The following is a 19,921-nucleotide window of genomic DNA, read 5'->3' as shown; positions in this document are numbered from 1 at the left end:
GTTCATCGATCACCAAAGTGCTCGGGTGCCCTGGCCAAACACCTTGGGATGCTCAGGTGATCTACCGAGCGTAATAGAAGTCAATGGGAGAACCCGAGCATTAAACCAGGAACCCCCTGCTCTGAAGAGGGGAGGGTGCCTGGTTCATAGGAAAAGGTCAGAAATTGATGGAAACACCACCGAAATGGTTCAGCAACAGCATGGGGAGGCTGTCTGGATGCATCTTGGACTCCTAGGTCACTGTTGGGAACGATGTTGTCCGAGTAGTACTCCACTTTTACAGACTGACAATAATACGCACCGAAGATAAAATCGATTTTAGAGGAAAAATTGTTAGGAAACATTCTTTACTGTATATTTACTTGTATATAAAGTGCAAGCACTGCCAAAAATTCCAAAGAAGCCAATAAAAAAAATTGTGGTACAATTGTTCATGTAGTGGGACTCCTGCACTCATAAAGACTATGCACTAAGTGGAAGGGCTGCCAAAAATTACAAGGAACCGGCACTACAATGCACCCTTTGTTACACATAAAGGAGGGCATCATACTCAGCCTTGAAAAATTATGATTGATGGCCTGCTGGTGACCCTCAAAAACATTTGGAGCAAAGGCCTGCTGATCTGACCATCTAAAACATTATGGGTGAGGCCTGCTGCCGCTTTGGTGACTCTAGATAACCTTGGCCGATCGCACGTCCCCGTGACAGCGACGATCCATTCGGATGTCTGCCCTATCAACTTTCGATGTCCTTTTCAGTGCAAACCATGGTGACCACGGGTAATGGGAAATCAGGGTTTGATTCCGGAGAGGGAGCCTGAGAAACGGCTACAGCTACCACATCCAAGCAAGGCAGCATGCACGCAAATTACCTATTAGGTATAATTAGGTGAGGGCCTGTTGGTGAGCTGACCCTGTAAAAGATTTTAGGTGCAGGCCTGCAGGTGATCTGACCCTATAAAAGATTTTAGGTGCGGGCCTGCAGGTGAGCTGACCCTGTAAAAGATTTTAGGTGCGGGACTGGACTGCTGGTGGGCTGACCCTCTAAAAAATTATATGCAAGGGACTGCTGGCGAGCTGACCCTGTTAAAATTGTAGGTGAGGGGCTGCTGGTGAGCTGACCCTGTAAAAAATTATATGCGAGGGCCTGCAGCTGAGCTGAACATGTAAAAGATTTGAGGTGCGGGCCTGCTGGTGATCTGACCCTGTAAAAGATTGTAGGTGAGGGCCTGCTGGTGAGCTGACCCTCTAAAAAATTATATTCGAGGGCCTTAAGGTGAGCTGGCCCTGTAAAAGATTGTAGGTGAAGGCCTGCTGGGGAGCTGACCCTGTAAAACATTATATGCTAGGGCTTGCTGGTGAGCTGACTCTGTAAAACATTATATGTGAGGTCCTGCTGGTGAGCTGACCCTGTAAAACATTGTAGGTGAGGGCCTGCTGTTGAGCTGACCCTGTAAAACATTGTAGCTGAGGGCCTGCTGGTAAGCTGACCCTGTAAAACATTGTAGGTGAGGGCCTGCTGGTGAGCTGACCCTGTAAAACATTGTAGGTGAGGGCCTGCTGGTGAGCTGACCCTCTAAAAAATTATATGTGAAGGCCTTCAGGTGAGCTGACCCTGTAAAAGATTGTAGGTGAAGACCTGCTGGTGAGCTGACCCTGTAAAACATTATATGCAAAGGGCATAGATGCGAGGGCATTATATGCGACAAATAAGCATGTTCATATGATGGAAGAGGAGAAGGGGTGCATGGGAATACAGTGTATTCAGTACATTATAAACAACACATTTAAAGTGCCTTTATGTTCATCAGCTTTCTTCTGGTGGAGTTGAGAAGTCATGTACAATTTTATAAGAGTCAACCTGTCAGTATTTTCAGTTGACAGGCGGATACGCTTATCTGTTATAATGCCACCAGCAGCACTAAAAACCCGCTCAGACAAAACACTGGTGGCAGGTCAGGCCAGCACCTCCAAGGCATAGAGCGCCAGTTCGTGCTATGTGTCCAGCTTGGACACCCAGTAGTTGTAAGGCAACTGAGGGATTATTGAGGACGCTGACATGGTCTGCTATATACTCCTTCACCATCTTCCAAAATTTTTACCTCATTGTGATACTAGGCCGCGCATCAGGGTCAGGGGGCTGGTGGGGTGTCATGAAACTGTCCCAGGCTTTGGAGAGTGTTGCCCTGCCTCTGTTGGAACTGCTGTGTGTTCACCTTGTCTCCCCTCCTCTGTTGGCCAAGGAACTACGGACTCTGCCGCCAGTGTTGTCAGCTGGTAATTTTGGGAACAATTTTTCAACAAGGATCTTCTGGTATTGCACCATTTTGCTCGTCTTCTCTACCAGAGGAATGATAGATGAAAAGTTCTCTTTGTAGCGGGTGTCAAAAAGGGTGAACAACCAGTAATCTGTGTTGTCCAAAATGAGTATAACTCGCAGGTCGCGGGAAAGTCAGTCTAACATGAACTCAGCCATGTGTGCCAAAGTACCAACAGGCAAGACTTCGCTGTCGTCATCAGGAGGATCACTCTCAATCTCCTCATCCTCTTTCTCCTCTTCTCCCCACCCACTCTGAACAGATGGAATTAAACTTCCATGGGTACTATCCTCTGTAGCGGAGGCAACCGTTTCCTGCTCCTCCTCCTCCCTCTTCATTGTCCAATTCGCGCTGAGAAGACAAACTGAGGGTGGTCTGGCTATCACCCTGTGCAATGTCTTCCCCCATTTCCACCTCTTCCACATGCAAAGCGTCATCCTTAATTGTGAGCAGCAAGCTTTTGAGTAGACACAGAATTCAGGTGGTTAGGCTGATAATAGCGTTATCGCTGCTCACTATCTGTGTTGATTCCTCAAAGTTTCTTAAAACCTCACAGAGGTTAGACATCTATGCCCACTCTTCGCTTGTGAATAGCGGAAGCTGACTAGAAAGGCGACGACCATGTTGCAGCTGGTATTCCACAACTGCCCTTTGCTGCTCACAAAGCCCGGCCAACCTGTGGAACATGGAGTTCCAGCGCGTGCTCACGTCGCACAACAGCCAAGAGCTGTCAATTTCAAACGCTGCTGCAGCGTTGACAGACCGGCTGAAGATGTTGATGACTTGTGGAAATGTGCACACACCCAGCTCACCTTCATCAGTAGATCTGGAAAATTGGGGTAGGTTTTGAGAAACTGCAGAACCACTAAGTTTAAGACGTGGGCTAGGCATGGGATGTGTGTGAGCTTGCCGAGCTCCAAAGCCGCCACCAAGTTACGTCCATTATCAGACACAACCATGCCTGGTTCTAGGTGGAGTGGCGAGAGCCACAGCTCAGTCTGCTCTCTTATCCCCTGCCACAGCTCTGTGGTGGTGTGCTGTTTGTTACCTAAGCAGATCAGCTTCAGCACGGCCTGTTGCTGCTTCCTCACTGCAGTGCTACACTGCTTCCAGCTACCGACTGATGACTGACTGGTGTTGCACGCGGATAATTCTGAGGTAAAAGTGAAGTAGGAGGCGGAGGAGGAGTAGTGAGGGGTTGGAGCCACTAATGTAGGTGCTGGCGGAAACCCTGATTGAAGTAGGGCCTGCAGTCCTTGGCGTCAGTAGCACCTGTGCCATCCCAGGGTATGACTCACTCCCAGCCTCCACAACATTCACCCAGTGTGCTGGAAATGTAGCGTCCCTGGCCGAATGCACTTGTCCACCTGTCTGTGGTTAAATGGACCTTCCCAGTAACTGCGCTGGTCCAGGCACGTGTGATGTTACGGGACACATGTTGGTGTAAGGCGGGCACGACACACCGTGAAAAATAGTGGCTGGGGACTGCGTAACGCTGGACGGCCTCCGACATTAGGCTGTGAAAGGCCTCAGTGTCCACAAGCCTAAATGGCAACATTTCCAGGGCCAGTAAATTGGAAAGCTGCGCATTTAGTGCTATGGCCTGTGGGTGGGTGGGTGGCTGGGTATTTGCGCTTGCGTTCAAATGCCTGGGGTAAGGACATTTGGAAGCTGCTCTGGGGCACAGAAGTGGATGTGGTCGCTGATAGTGCTTGTGAAGGTCCAGGTGCAGGGCGGGAGGCATCTGGGCCTGGGTCTTTGACAGGGTTTTGGCCAGCACATAACATAGGGGAAGAGGAGGCAGTGGTGTGACCCGCAGACACAGATTGTGGACCCAGGCGTTTGGCCCACCTATTACGGTGCTTTGATGCCATGTGGCGAATCATGCTGGTGGTGGTGAAGTTGCTAGTGTTCATGCCCCTGCTCATTTTTGTATGGCACAAATGTGGCGGATCATGCTGGTGGTGGTGAGGTTGCTAGTGTTCATGCCCCTGCTCATTTTTGTATGTCACAGGTTGCAAATTACAACTTTTTTGTCATCCGCAACTTTCCTAATAAAAGTGCCAGACTGCGGAACACCTACCTCTTGGAAAGGGAGATTTCCGCAAGGGTGTGCTCCGGGTAACAGTTGCGGGCCTGTTTGGTGTGGCCTGCCTTCCCCCTTTTGCCACCCCACTGCTTTTTCCAGCCTGTTGCAGTGCAGCAGATCCCTCCCACTCTGTACTGCTGTCCTCACTCGGCTTTCCACCTTCCCAGGTTGGGTCAGTGACTTCATCGTCCACAACCTCCTCTTCTACTTTCTCACTCGGCTCATCCTCCTGACTTGGTGACCTAACCACTACCTCAGTGATTGGCAACTGTGTCTGATCCTCATCCACCTCATTAAACAGTTATTCCCCACCGTCATTTTCTTGTGATTGTGGATGCTCAAGAGTTTGGGAATCCGGGCACAAGATCTGACCCTCTTCAAATGTGCTTGGCGAGAGGGCCAAATCAAGGAATGGCGCTGAAAAGAGCTCCTCGGAATATGCAAGTATGGGCTCACTTGTTTGCCCAGACTCTTCATGGTGGGAGGAAGGAGGATCAGGGTGAGGATTAGGTTGAGCAGACTCTTGGCTACTGAGACTGGACTTGGTGGAAGACAGGGTGGTGCTTAAACGACTGGAAGCATTGTCTGCTGCAATTCAACCGACCACCTAGTCGTACTGGTCTGACTTCAAGAGTGGTGTCCTGCGCCGCCCTGCAAACTGGGACATGAAGCTAGGTATCATGGATGATAGTTTTTCTTGTGCACCATCAGCATCATGGCCACTGCCAGGGAATGTCACAAGTATTTGGGATGAGGAAATGTTATACAGTAGATGCACCACCAGTAATGTCAGTGTCCGCAGCGTTTACGCAAAAATGTCACGCTGGGTTGGATACAAGATACAGTAGTCACACAGAAAACCACAAAACAAGTGTCTAGGCCAGAAGCTGGGGATAAAGGTCACCTCCTGACAAATCCCTACCAGCTCTCCCTGGACTTCTGTGCCCACGTTCAGATGCAACTTCCTTCCTTCCCATACAAACGACCCCACCCAGTGCACCTGAAGGGAGGCGGATACAGCTCAAATCCAAACCAAAAACAAAAACTACACACGTGCTGCTAACCTGGCAGAACTCCGCACATAACCTGAGCAGGGCATGACACCACAGCAGACCACGTCTACCAAAAAAGTACACTGGATGTCAGATATTTTTTGGATGCGCACACTTTACACTGGAGATGTGGAGCAGCTAATGTCACTGTCCGCAGCGGACACCTTCTACCGAAAAAGTATACTGGATGTCACAGATATTTTTTGGATGCGCACACTTTACACTGGAGATGTGGAGCAGCTAATGTCACTGTCCATAGCGGACACAGTCTACGGAAAAGTACACTGGATGTCACAGATATTTTTTGGATGCGCACACTTTACACTGGCGATAAGGCGCAGCTAATGTCACTGTCTGCAGCGGACACCGTCTATGGACCGTCTATGGACCGTCTATGGTCGCCCATAATTTTTTCAATGCTCAGATCAACAGCAGGCAAATGCCCCTAATGTTTTAGAGAGTCAGCTCTGCAGAAGACCCTCACCCCTAATATTTTAGATGGTCAGCTCAGCAGCAGACCCTCGCCCGTAATGTGTTAGAGGGTCATCATTAGGCCCTTATAATGTTTTTGAGGGTTACCAGCAGGCCATCAATGATAATTTTTCAAGGGTGTATGATGCCCTCCTTTATGTGTAATAAAAGGTGCATTGGAGTGCCAGTTCCTTGTAATTTTTGGAAGCCCTTTCACTTAGTGCATAGGCTTTATGAGTGTAGGAGTCCCACTAACTAAACAATTGTACCACAATGTGAAAGAGGCCCTCCTTTATGTGATATATACAGGTTGTATTGGAGTGCCTCTTCCTTTTAATTTTTGGCAGCACTTGCACTTTATATACAAGTAAATATACAGGAAAGAATGTTTCCTAATTTTTTTTCCTCTAAAACCGATTTTATCTTCGGTTTTGTGCTTATTATTGTCAGTCTGTAAAATTGGTGTACTACTCGGACAACATTGTTCCCAACAGCGACCTGGGAGTCCAAGATACATCCAGACATCCTCCCCATGCTGTTCCCAAACCATTTTGGTGGTGTTTCCATCAATTTCTGACTTTCTCCCATGAACCAGACACATTCCCCTCTTCAGAGCAGGGGGTGCCTGTTTTAATGCTCGGGTTCTCCCATTGACTTCCATTATGCTCGGTAGAGCACCTGAGCATCCCAAGGTGTTCGACCCGAGCACACGAACACCCGAGCACTTTGGTGCTCTATCAACACTACTAGTCATATTTCTTAGTACCTGATGCTGGTGTTTGCTACCTAACAGGCCAACTATGGCCATCTACTGACAATACTACCTGTGCTAGGCTAAGTAATATGAACAGCTGCTCAGTAGTGATAGTCATGGTGGGTTTTATAGGCCCTGTTATAGCAGAGGTGGTGCACTTTACATGAGGTGTGTTCTCTATGTCAGTTTAACAGCTACTTCTGTCTCATTCAAAAAAAATAACGAAAAAAAGGAGACAACAAGTGAAAATGGTCTAAAACAAATGAAAACTATTAAAGATCATGTAGTTTAAAGTAGCCATGAAATGATTCAAATAATATATGATAATTACCTGATTTAGGATAGGTTAAATTATAAACGTCATCTTCAAGTACTTCAAATTCATTTTCTGCGTAGGCAAGAGACTCTTTTGTGTATACTCCATCGGCAAATGTGACACCTTTGTACTCAAAATGTTTAAAAGACATTTTATCTGAAATTAGAACAAATTCAGATTCAATTTTTCCAGACCTCAGCAAGATGTTTTTTTTTTTTTTCAAATTTATTTTTATTAGAAATAATTAGGTCATACAAAAAGATGAAAATCACAATCAATAAGGATTACAAATGTAAAATCAAACATTACATATATAGCATCAAGCTACAACATGGCCCGGGACCTGTTGAGATCTATATTTCACACTGCCTTCAGCCTCCTCTACAGTGCTTCTACGCTGTGCCACGGGGGCCCTCCTGACTCACTTCTGATTTTCTCCTGTGATTTATGTAACCAAGGTCTGAATTGACCGAAATGTCAAGACTTGGAGTCACAAAAACAGTCAGTCTTCCTTATCTACCTATGTATTCAATGGAGGATATGTCACAATAAAATAATTTTACTTGCATGTTAACCCTGAGTGTGCAGTGGTATTTCTCTTACTATTGAGATCTATACTTCAGCCATGAGCTCCAGACCTGGGTAAACCTATCAGGACTACCCAAAACCTGCGGACATATTCTTTCAGCTTTTTCCCCAGAAAGCTTGGATCCAAGGACAAGAAAACCACCAGCTATGTAATAAGGTGCCAACATGGGAGTTACAGGGTCAACATGAGTTTGAAAATGTAGAATATAATTTATGTGAAAGCACTGGGGTCTTGTACCACCTGGTTATTGTGTTATAAGAATTCTCCTGAATCTTGACACATCTCAAGAAGCTATGTGAAGTTCAAGAGCTCAATCTGTTAGAAGGTTGTTCCAAGCTCCTTCTGCCACGATGTAGTCAGGGTTCCTTAGTGAGCAATGCTGAGTAGATGAATGAGATGAGTTTCCATGGGAGTGTAGGAAAAGTTAAGAGTTTTTCTGGCCATGAAGGGAGATGCAAATTAGGGAATGCTAGCAAGACATTTCTTTAATGATTTTATCTTGATTTTTTTTATACTGCTTTTCTATCTTGCTTACAACCCATTTATTTTGGCTAGTGTAACCGCAGCATCCGGACAGGTAGACATAAATATTATGGTTTGATATAAGCTACCAATGACTTATTGCATGGTACTACCAAATCTAATACTGTTTCAAGGCCATGTTCTTTTCTTTACTGCATGTGAATGAGCCTCTTCTCAAATTCATTGAAATAACTTTCTAATGTTCCTTTTGGTATTGAATTCACACTAAAAACATAGATAACGAGTGGTGTAAGAAATATGATTATTGACAATATTAATATTAAATTATAATAATATTGAACTATAACAATATTTCCACATACGTTCTAGGGGATGACAAGCGAAGAAAGTACACCAACAAAAGTGTATGAAGTTATATAAAGTATATTATACACAGAGTCAATTATGCAGTAAAAAATTGATTAAACAAATAGCCAATTTACCATAATTATCACAAAAAAGTTCACTTATTACATAAATAAATATCACAGACACTAAACAAACAATAACTATACAATGCAACATCAAAATACAAAGATAACTGTAGTATTAATCAGGGAAAGATGAACAAAAATGACAACCTAAATTTGTGGGGACAGGAACACCATTAAAATCAATAACTGTAAGCATCAATATTTCACCAGTTCCAAATTCCTATACCTAAAAATCCTGGAAATACAGTACATTTGGAAATTCCACAGGCCCTTTCACTTTTTTCACATTTTTGTTGTGTTGTGGCCTTGTGCTAAAATAAAATAAAATAAAAAACATTCATGTTTATTACCATCAATCTGCACTCAATACCTACAATGAGAAAGTGAAAACAGAATTTTTACAAATGTTTGAAAAAGAATTAAAAAGTAAAAACTAAAATTTTGCATTGACATAAGTATTCAGACCATTTCTTATGATATACCATGTAAATATCTCTCTCTCTCTATATATATATATACAGTATATATATATATATATATATATATATATATATACATACACACACAAATACACACAAACACACACACACACATTATTTAGCTCTAGAGACCTCCCATTTGATTGGATTCCACCTCCAGTAAATTCAGTTTATTGGACACTATTTGGAAAGACACATCCTGGGGAGTGGCCACAAAGAAGCCTCTCCTCGGTTAAAGACACATGAATATTTGCAAAAAAGCCTCAAATCTAAGTGTCGTGTTTGCAGGAAAGCCAGGCAATGCCAATACCATCGCTATAGTGAAGCATGGGGATGGCAGCAGCCACAGAGAGACAGGTCAGAGTAGAGGGAAAGCTAAATGAAGCAAAGTTTTGAAAATTCTTAATGAAAAATTGATCCAGAGTGCTTTGGACCACAGACTAGGCCAAAAGTTCACCATCCAACAAGACAATGACCCTGAGCGCACAGCAAAGACAAGACAAGAGTAGCCTGGGGACAATTCTGTGATTTTCCTTGATTTTCCCAGTCACAGCACTAACTTGAAAGTGGCTGTCTACTGATGGTCCCCATCTAACCTGACACAACTTGATAGGATATGCAGAGAAGAATGGCAGAAAATCACCCAAATCCAGGTGTGCAAACGTGTCATCATGCCTAAGAAGACTGGAGTCTGAAATCAATGCCGAAGGTGCTTTAACTAAGTACTGTGTAAAGGGCCTGAATAATTATGTCACTATAAGATTTGAGTTTTTCCCTTTTCAATAAATTAGCAAAAATTTTCAATATTCTCTTTTCACTTTGTCATCATGAGGTATTGAGTGCAGAATGAAGGGGTAAAAGTTGATTTTTATTTTATTTTAGCACAGGGCCACAATATAACAAAATGTGAAAAAAAACGAGGGTCTGAAGACTTCCAAATCTACTGTAGACCATAAAAATACAACAAACTAACAATTCATCTAACAAATCAATAGTAACCAACCGAGTAACAAAACATAACAGTGATTGAATAATGTAGAATCATTAATGTAATGTAATGTAATGTACAGTAAAGATTTCTCTTTGGCCACCTCCACTCCTGGAATGACTTCCCAGGATATGACCTCCCCATGAGACAAAATCTGGACATTTTGGGGGTCATTTATTAAGACCGGCATTTTAGTCACCAGTCTTAATAAACCCCTATACCTGGCAGTGGATCCGCCAGAGTTATGAAGAGATGCAGGCCTCTTCATAACTTTGGCGGATCTACCACCGCTTCTAAATGTAGTACAGCTTCTATGCTGTCCTACATTTAGATCTTTTTCTATGCCTGAAACAGGCATAGAAAATGGTAAATAAGACAGGCCTGCTGGCCCTTCCCCGCCCATGCCCACTTTTTTAGACCTGGCGTTAGCGGAGAAAAGTTGCAGATTGCGGTGCAACTAACCGTTGAAAAGCAATTTGTGCCTGAAATATGTCTAATATAGGCCTACCATATTTCAGCTTCATAAATTACTTCCTTTATATCTATTTTTGTCTGCAGACATTGCCTCGTTTATCTTCATAGACATGTTTTGATCTCTCACTTTTCTATCCCAATATGCACAAGAAGAATGAGGATGCCATTTCTTGCCATAGTTAGCATGATATGAAATTTTAGTCTTTCTTCATTTGTAATAGCTGATCTGAGCAATAACTGGTGCAACTCTTTTGACTAAATGACCAGTGCCAACCTCTGAAAATCTATTTCGTTTTTCGAAAAACAAAAAGACATGCATATTAATTATTCCTTATCATTATCCAGAAGGTTCAACACTCAAGGATAAAACAACATAATTATAGTTTAGTCTAGACCACCATCAGAAACTCTTTGGCTTAATAGGTTAAATGGGCAGACCCCCTTAGGCCCCTATAGTTCATCCTTGTACTCCATCTCTGGGCCTAAAGGACTAGGCCCCATTTGAGTGAATATGTCTTGAGTATTCTGTGAAGTATACAATGGAGTACTGCTTGACTTTAGTAGTACTACAGGTCTCCATACAGCATTAAAACAGACTTCGGATCTATGATCTGAAGTTCGATTCTCTCAACAGTAAAATTGAGCATGAGGCCCGGCCCTTAATCATCCGTTACCATTCATTTATTTCTCCACACAGTTGCAATTTAATTGTTCAATTAATTAAAAATGCATATTCAGGATTACTGCAGCAATACCTAAGCTGTAACAGCAATCTACCTGTGCGTATTAACGTGAAATTGAGGGTCAAGCCTCAATCACCTGTGTCTGTTTAGTCAGTTTTGCTACTTACATTTTTTGAGACTGAATTTAAGTAAACCAGCTTATAGGTGATTAGTATACCAGTAGACAGGCTAAGGCAGTGATGGCTAACCTCCTGCACTCCAGCTATGGTGGAAATACGATTCCCAGCATTCTCCATTTATTTCTATGGAGTTCTGAGAACAGCCAAGCAAGTATACATCTTTGGAGTTTTACCACAGCTGGAGTGCCGGAGGTTAGCCATCACAGGACTTTGGAAATAATTTACCTGGAAGCGTTAACGCAATAATAAGAGACCTCAATCGTCCGTTTTTGTATATCCACATGCTTGCAATTTAAATAATTTTTTGTGGGGTTCAATTTGATTAACCAGCATATAAACGTGTTTACTACACCAATACACATTATCTGAGAAGCAAAAAAATGTCCAGACTATGGAAGGGTTTCAAACAAGCACCAATTATCCAGCCAGAAGTAGTAGTAGTATTAGGGCTCTTTCACACTTGCGTTGTTGGGATCCGGCGTGCACTTCCGTTGCCGGAGGTGCCCGCCGGATCCGGAAAAACGCAAGTGTACTGAAAGCATTTGAAGACGGAGCCGTCTTCAAAATGCTTTCAGTGTTACTATGGCAGCCAGGACGCTATTAAAGTCCTGGTTGCCATAGTAGGAGCGGGGAGCGGGGGAGCGGTATACTTACAGTCCGTGCGGCTCCCGGGGCGCTCCAGAATGACGTCAGAGCGCCCCATGCGCATGGATGACGTGATCCATGCGATCACATGATCCATGCGCTTGGGGCGCCCTGACGTCACTCTGGAGCGCCCGGGGAGCCGCACGGACGGTAAGTATGCTGCTCCCCCGCTCCCCGCTACACTTTACCATGGCTTCCAGGACTTTAGCGTCCCGGCAGCCATGGTAACCACTCTGAAAAAGCTAAATGTCGGGTCCGGCAATGCGCCGAAACGACGTTTAGCTTAAGGCCGGATCCGGATCAATGCCTTTCAATGGGCATTAATCCCGGATCCGGCCTTGCGGCAAGTCTTCAGGATTTTTGGCCGGAGCAAAAAGCGCAGCATGCTGCGGTATTTTCTCCGGCTAAAAAACGTTCCGTTCTGGAACTGAAGACATCCTGATGCATCCTGAACGGATTTCTCTCCATTCAGAATGCATTAGGATAATCCTGATCAGGATTCTTCCGGCATAGAGCCCCGACGACGGAACTCTATGCCGGAAGAAAAGAACGCAGGTGTGAAAGAGCCCTTAGTAGTAGTAGTAGTAGTAGTAGGCTGCAGTTGTCTCTGCTAGCTTCAGAAAAGTGCAACATTATAATTGAGGAGAAAGAGTATGAGATTGTGGATTGGATGGCTCGCTCCTCCTCTCAGTCTCAGAAGTATGACGTTAAGTTGACTTCAGAGTCAGGCATGGAGCCAGGGGTCACAGTATTCCTCCTGCTCTTCCTCCTTGCATCCCCAAAGAAGGCTTTTAGTGGAGGCCTCTTAGTCTTCACTTCCCATTCCTAGCCAGGGCCATGTCTGCTTCTGGATTTGGTGATGATGATGATGTGGGTCAGTTAAGCCCAAAACGTGCCAGAGCTAAGCCCAGCTTGGCTGCCTGTAGCTCTGTGCGAGCAACTCCCATATGGCGCTTTTTCTCCACTAGGTGGGCACACAAAACCACAATGGTGTACAAGGATTAAAACAAGCCATGGTCCATTCAAACACAATTATAGGTACCTATTGAAGCACGTGAAGCAACATCACCAGATTCCTTTGGAAAATACAACTGGCTAATATTCTGAATCAGAACAAGTCTGTCCCTCACACCTATCTGCAGGATTAGATACCCCCTTTTAACCCAAAGGATACCAGGGCCGTACCTGTACGGCGCTGCAGGAAGTGATGAGTCCTGACAGCCAAGCCCCTGCTGTATACCCCGGCATCGGTGAATATACCGATGCCAACGTACTAACCCCTTGTATGTCGTGGTCTGCTCTGACCGCGGCACATATGGGGCTTGTGGAGGCTCCCTCCACATCTCCATTGGGTCCTTGCGCTGCGGTGACAGGGACCCGATGGCCCCTGTCATCGAAAGCCTAGGAGTTTCAGCTCCCAGGGGTATAGTACCCCCTACTGTAAATGTGCATTTGTGTTTTAAAATGTAATCATTTTCCGTTTCACCTCATAATAACTCCAACAAATACATTCCACTTTGCCATTCTGCAGGCATCTTCCCACAACGATGTCATGTGCAGGCAGTCTCCTCTCTGTTATAAACATTAGAGGGGAGAGCACTGGGAGGAGGAGCAGAGCCTGAGTGCTTTGAAGCTGGGCTCGAGCAGAAAGTGGAGGGGGAGGGCTGATTTCAGGCTTTCATACATGACCAGAATGGCAGCTAAAGTCCAAGCAAAAGAGGAGAAATCACTGTTAGAAATCGAGTCGGGATTTTTTACTTTCACTTTCAGCTGCATTCACTGCATCCCGATTTCTATCAGTGATATCTTCCCCTGTACTGAACATATTGCTATCATTCTGGTATTGTCTGAAAGACAGTCAGCATTGCCTGTATTGTTTGAAATGTCTATCAGCTTTCAAGTAATACAAAGGCCATAACTCTAGCTGGTACCAAACCAGAGATATGAGCAGTGTGGAGGAGAATGAGGGAACAGCTGACAGCTGTAATAGCAGAAAAAAAACTATGTATACAGAAATGTGTCATTATCATCATTGTAGTGACCCACATAATAAAATTACATTATTTTTACCACACAGTGAATACCATAAAAAAATTCCACAAAAAAATTGTCTGCTAGTTCATGTAAGGAGAGCAAAGGGTTATGGGAAGTTAGGGAAATGCAGAATGGCCTCAAGGATATGGCAAACATCATCACAGGAAGTGCAGCAGAGGCGATTTTAGGAAGATGCTGAAATAGAGGCACAGAGAAATAGGGTTGCTAAGGGCTGAATACAGACATCAGAAAGGTAAAATTAACTGAAATAAAACTTCATGAATATCTTCCCTTCAGCATCACATATGTTAGGAATTTTATTTATGGTAGTGAAATGGCAGTTACACTTTAATATTTTTCTGCATTCCAATCCCTTGACGTATCAATGTGAAGTGAGTGAAGTGTCAGAAAACTAGAGCTTTGCAGACAGAAACAACATCTGAATGCCAACCTGGAATAAGAGCGGCAGTGTAAAGCAATGAAAAACTGTTAAGCACTCACCGGAATCACTCACACAGTAAGCATTGCCGCCACTGAAGGCAGGAGGGTGGAATGTAATATTCCCACAAGGGCTAAAGAAGAAAATATTCACATTCAGGACTGTCACTAACCAGAGAGGAGGATAGTGGACCTCAGCAAAAAGGACTGTGCTGACATGATTGGTTTGTATTGAAATGTATGTATAGTTGCAAGAAAAAGTATGTGAACCCTTTGGAATTATATGGATTTCTGCACAAATTGGTCATAAAATGTGATCTGATCTTCTTCTAAGTCACAACAATAGACAATCACAGTCTGCTTAAACTAATAACACACAAAGAATTAAATGTTACCATGTTTTTATTGAACACACCATGTAAATATTCACAGTGCAGGTGGAAAAAGTATGTGAACCCTTGGATTTAATAACTGGTTGAACCTCCTTTGGCAGCAATAACTTCAACCAAACGTTTACTGTAGTTGCAGATCAGATGTGCACAACAGTCAGGAGTAATTCTTGACCATTCCTCTTTACAGAACTGTTTCAGTTCAGCAATATTCTTGGGATGTCTGGTGTGAATCTCTTTCTTGAGGTCATGCCACAGCATCTCAATCGGGTTGAGGTCAGGACTCTGACTGGGCCACTCCAGAAGGCGTATTTTCTTCTGTTTAAGCTATTCTGTTGTTGATTTACTTCTATGCTTTGGGTCGTTGTGCTGTTGCAACACCCATCTTCTGTTTAGCTTCAGCTGGTGGACAGGTGGCCTTAAGTTCTCCTGCAAAATGTCTTGATAAACTTGGGAATTCATTTTTCCTTTGATGATAGCAATCCGCCCAGGCCCTGATGCAGCAAAGCAGCCCCAAACCATGATGCCCCCACCACCATACTTCACAGTTGGGATGAGGTTTTGATGTTGGTGTGCTGTGCCTCTTTTTCTCCACACATAGTGTTGTGTGTTTCTTCCAAACAACTCAACTTTGGTTTCAACTGTCCACAGAATATTTTGCCAGAACTGCTGTGGAACATCCAGGTGCTCTTGTGCAAACTGTAAACGTGCAGCAATGTTTTTTTTTTTTTTGACAGCAGTGGCTTCCTTTGTGGTATCCTCCCATGAAATCCATTCTTGTTTAGTGTTTTACGTATTGTAGATTAACTAACAGGGATGTTAGCATATGCCAGAGACTTTTGCAAGTCTTTAGCTGACACTCTAGGATTCTTCTTCACCTCATTGAGCAGTCTGCGCTGTGCTCTTGCAGTCATCTTTACAGGACGGCCACTCCTAGGGAGAGTAGCAGCAGTGCTGAACTTTCTCCATTTATAGACAATTTGTCTTACCGTGGACTGATGTAAAGCAAGGTTTTTGGAGATACTTTTATAACCCTTTCCAGCTTTATGCAAGTCAACAATTCATAATCGTAGGTCTTCTGAGAGCTCTTTTGTGCAAGGCATCTTTCACATCAGGCAATGCTTCTTGTGAAAAGCAAACCCAGAACTGGTGTGTGTTTATTATAGGGCAGGGCAGTTGTAACCAACACCTCCAATCTCATCTCATTGATTGGACTCCAGTTAGCTGACACCTCACTCCATTTAGCCCTTGGAGATGTCATTAGTCTAGGGGTTCACATACTTTTTCCACCTGCACTGTGAATGCTTACATGGTGTGTTTAATACAAACATGGTAAAATTAAATTCTTTGTGTGTTATTAGTTTAAGCAGACTGTGATTGTCTATTGTTGTGACTTAGATGAAGATCAGATCACATTTTATGACAAATTTGTGCAGAAATCCATATCATTCCAAAGGGTTCACATACTTTTTCTTGCAACTGTATATGTGTGGGTGAATTAAAAAAAAAAAAAAAAAATGGCCATATGTAAGAGAAAAATATGTGAGGTTTAATGCAGACACAATGAAATCAGGTGCCAGTAAAGGAAAGTTTCAGAGTTTTCCTGGCTGACCAGTTAGTCTAGAATCTTCCAGTTAATCAATCCTGTAAACTAAATGGAGGATTCTCGGGACTTCCTTTTGTTGAATGACCAGCAAGATAATGATGTGTGTGAGAGTGTCATAAACCACAGTTTTTGTCCGTGCAGACTCCGGGGGAGGGGTGTATTATTGTTATGTAACACCTTTGTGTATATACAGTATACGGTGACTGTCACTGACACTATTGGCAACAGTACTGACCACCATGTTGTACCAAGTGCTTGTATTGGGCATAGCAATAAAGATCTACTTCATACATTATAAAACCAACAATGAGCATTCAGAATATTACTCTATTATGATATAACCTCTAGATCAGTGTTTCCCAACCAGTGTGCCTCCAGCTGTTGCAAAACTACAAATCCCAGCATGCCCGCACAGCCAAGGGCTGTGCGGGCATGCTGGGAGTTGTAGTTTTGCAACAGCTGGAGGCACACTGGTTGGGAAACACTGCTCTAGATGACCAAGTACTGTTGGACACTTTATGCAGCAAGTGAGGAAGTGTATTGAGGATCCAGATGATTGTACATATACAGTAAGGGCCATGTCTCCCTCACTTGCTACTTCACTATTCCAACAGCCAGCATTCTGAATTAGAAAAAGTCTGTCCTCCTCCTCCCGGTCTTCAAGTTGCTAGTGATGCCATTGCTGCAGTACCACTTATTTGTGGAAAATGTGGTACAGTTCTGTGGCTTCACCCAAATTTAATTCTGTTCTATAATAGTGCTACTTCTGGCCAGCTGTCCATAAAACCATTTTAAGGATGTGCATTTCCGTGGAATGAGACACCATCACTAGATCCATTGGGAAAATAGACCTTCTCCCAGTCTTCTTTGTGGCATCCAGGCCACATCCACAATCAGTACAGTGTCCTTGTCATTGTCCCCATCAATTACTTGTTTTTAGACTCCTCCTCCGTTCTGTTATCAGTTATTGATAATGGAATGAGTAGGCCAAAAAACAACTAAGCTCTCAGAAATCCAGTTGTGATCAAGCTTATCTCCAACCTGGCGAAGTTCCATTCTTCTGAAGCTGGACTTTTTGCAGTTCACCACTTTCAGCAAAATGTAATTCTTCTCTATGCTATCAGTCTGACTTTTGGCCAGGTGTCTAATTGTCTTGTTTTCTAAATGACTGTGGCCTTTCCCCTGCACATATCGTGTTCCCTCGCTGTACAATCTTGTCCATCCAGTGTCAGAAAGGGTTCTGAATGCCACATGTGGTGTTGTCACACCCAAACTGACAAAGTTGTCCTCCGCCAGTGTACAAAACATATTTGTCAAAATGAACAAGACATGGATCCATGAAGATTTTCACACACTAGGATATCTCTGATAAATACAATTGCCACTGCTGACGATGACTATTGATCGCCAGCCCAATCATGCCACTGCCGCTGTCTGCTTGCCTACCATCATATTCCATACCGTATGGCTGCTGATGAGTATGAATATAAAGGAGAATGAGAATTTAATAAATGATTTATATCAGTTTTCTGGTGTATAAAAGTAACAAACTTTGTCAATGCCACATTTTCACAAGAATTTGAGACTCTTTCTACTGTTAGAAAATTTGAAAGTGCAGAAGAAATGGGTTTGGTTAGGCTTGATGGGAAGGGGTCAATTTAAAGAGGTTTTCCAAGAGCACCATAATTGATGACCAATCCTTGAGAGAGATCATCGATATATGATTGGTGGGCACCACGGCACCGCCACCAATCAGCTGTTTGAAGAGCCACATCGCTTTGACGAGCTCTGCGGCCCCCCTACAGAATACCTAGCACAGCACTGTACATTGTATAAAAACTGTGCTTGGTATTGCAACCCAGGCCATTTCACTTGAATGGCACTGAGCTGCACAATAGGCCATGTGACCACTAAATGTATTGTCACCGGCCTAGAAAGATCATGCGTCGCTCACTAGAGTGCTGCAGCCTCGTTAAACAGCTGATCGCCCAGTGTGCTATCAGTCAGACCCCTACCAATCAGATGTTGACCTATCCTGAGGAAAGGGCATCACTATTTTACTCCTGAAAATCCCCTTTGAGTCTGAGAAATTTACTATGAGTTACACCAGAAACTGGCGTAAATTATAGTATAAGCCTATGTCTGTTCATACCATAGATTTCAATTTCTGACACATGGACAGAGAAAGATGCATGAAACTCCAGTCTTAATAAATTCTCCTGTAACTAAGAAGTTTATTCCAGTTTGTGGCATTAACTGTGCCAAAAAAAGTCTTATTAAAAAATATTAAAAATACAAAAAACATATAGGTCAGTCATAGTCTAATGACATCACATCAATCTAATCATACAAAAGTGAACAGATGAAATAATTTGTCGGCCAAGTTCTTACTATGACCTAACTGCACCATGTAGAAACTTCAACATCCTTCAAGAAACTCAAACTGTTGCTGAATTTGACAAATGAATGAATTTGAGAACTATAAAAGATTAGATCAATAGATAAAAACAAATATAAAGGGTAAAAACAGAACAAACCCTGCTGTTAGAACCGACTAGAACCAATTTGGCAAAACTAAGTCCATTTTGGGATTCATAAATCAATTCAAACATCATTGGGCTGTTATTTATTTCCATTTGTGAAAAAGATTATACTCACTTAATGTAGTCATAGTAAAACTATAGTGATTTTTGACTGAGTAACCTTAAGCAAATAATAAATGCTTACATGGGACTGTGTCATTGCACTGGAGGTACTAAGCTCAAGATCCTTGCACAATAAAATAAACAAGCAGAATTAGCAGATTTAGCTTATTGTACAGAATACTTCCTTTTTATATGTTATTTTGTTTTAGATATTCTAACATATAAATACCATATTGTTATACTGTTCCTATACCATAATGATAAAAAAGTTTCCAATTATGGGATTAATCATCACTATGTGCAAACTTTATAAAACATTAAGATTCAATTCTAAAAATAGAAAGGAACAAGATACCTTTAAAGACCAGACACTACCGTCCAGATACCAGAAGTTGGTAAAGCTGCTTGCTTTTTGTGAAAGGTTTTTTTCCCAGGCAGTGCAAGACCTTAAGCCTTGTGAACTCAGTTAATTATACTACTATGAGGAAGTAAATGTCTAGTCTCCACCTCATTCTCAAGCTATTGGCTACATTATTTGGCTGGGAAAGTTTGGATTATTATAAAAATGTAGTGTAGTGTTTATTATGTATTATTAGCGATTATTATGTAAATGTATTGTAGTGTATATTAAAGTATTCTTAGCGATTATTATGTAAACTAGCTGAAGGACGGGTATATTTCATCTTTTTCATTTAATGTTTGTGTGTGTGTCGTTAAAAGACATCAACAGTATCCCTATAACAGTGATAGCTACAGTATCCCGCCCCCTTAACAGTGACCTCAACAGCCTCCCACCCCTTAACACTGACCCCCCCCA

General features: G+C 42.9%; 1 protein-coding gene across 4 annotated transcripts in view; it reads right to left on the bottom strand.

Moving 5' to 3' along the window:
- Nucleotides 1–19,526, bottom strand: part of LOC121002918 (sulfotransferase 2B1-like) — a 72,333-nt gene extending 52,807 nt beyond the window's left edge. The window contains exons 1-2 of one of the 4 annotated variants that reach the window (XM_040434563.1): nt 19,460–19,526; nt 7,015–7,155 (exon numbers count right to left, since the gene is read on the bottom strand). In XM_040434563.1, coding sequence (XP_040290497.1) covers nt 7,015–7,150 — 136 coding nt within the window. In that variant the 5' untranslated portion in view covers nt 7,151–7,155; nt 19,460–19,526. Of the gene's footprint in view, nt 1–7,014; nt 7,156–13,478; nt 13,501–14,527; nt 14,661–19,459 lie in introns of those variants that run through there. The other 3 variants (XM_040434565.1, XM_040434564.1, XM_040434566.1) reach the window with 3 other exon arrangements.
- Between the last annotated feature and the right edge of the window lie 395 nt (nt 19,527–19,921).

This window comes from Bufo bufo, chromosome 1 (genome assembly GCF_905171765.1).
Source record: "Bufo bufo chromosome 1, aBufBuf1.1, whole genome shotgun sequence".
Taxonomy (NCBI): domain Eukaryota; kingdom Metazoa; phylum Chordata; class Amphibia; order Anura; family Bufonidae; genus Bufo; species Bufo bufo.
This window is presented reverse-complemented; position numbering and strand designations above follow the sequence as displayed.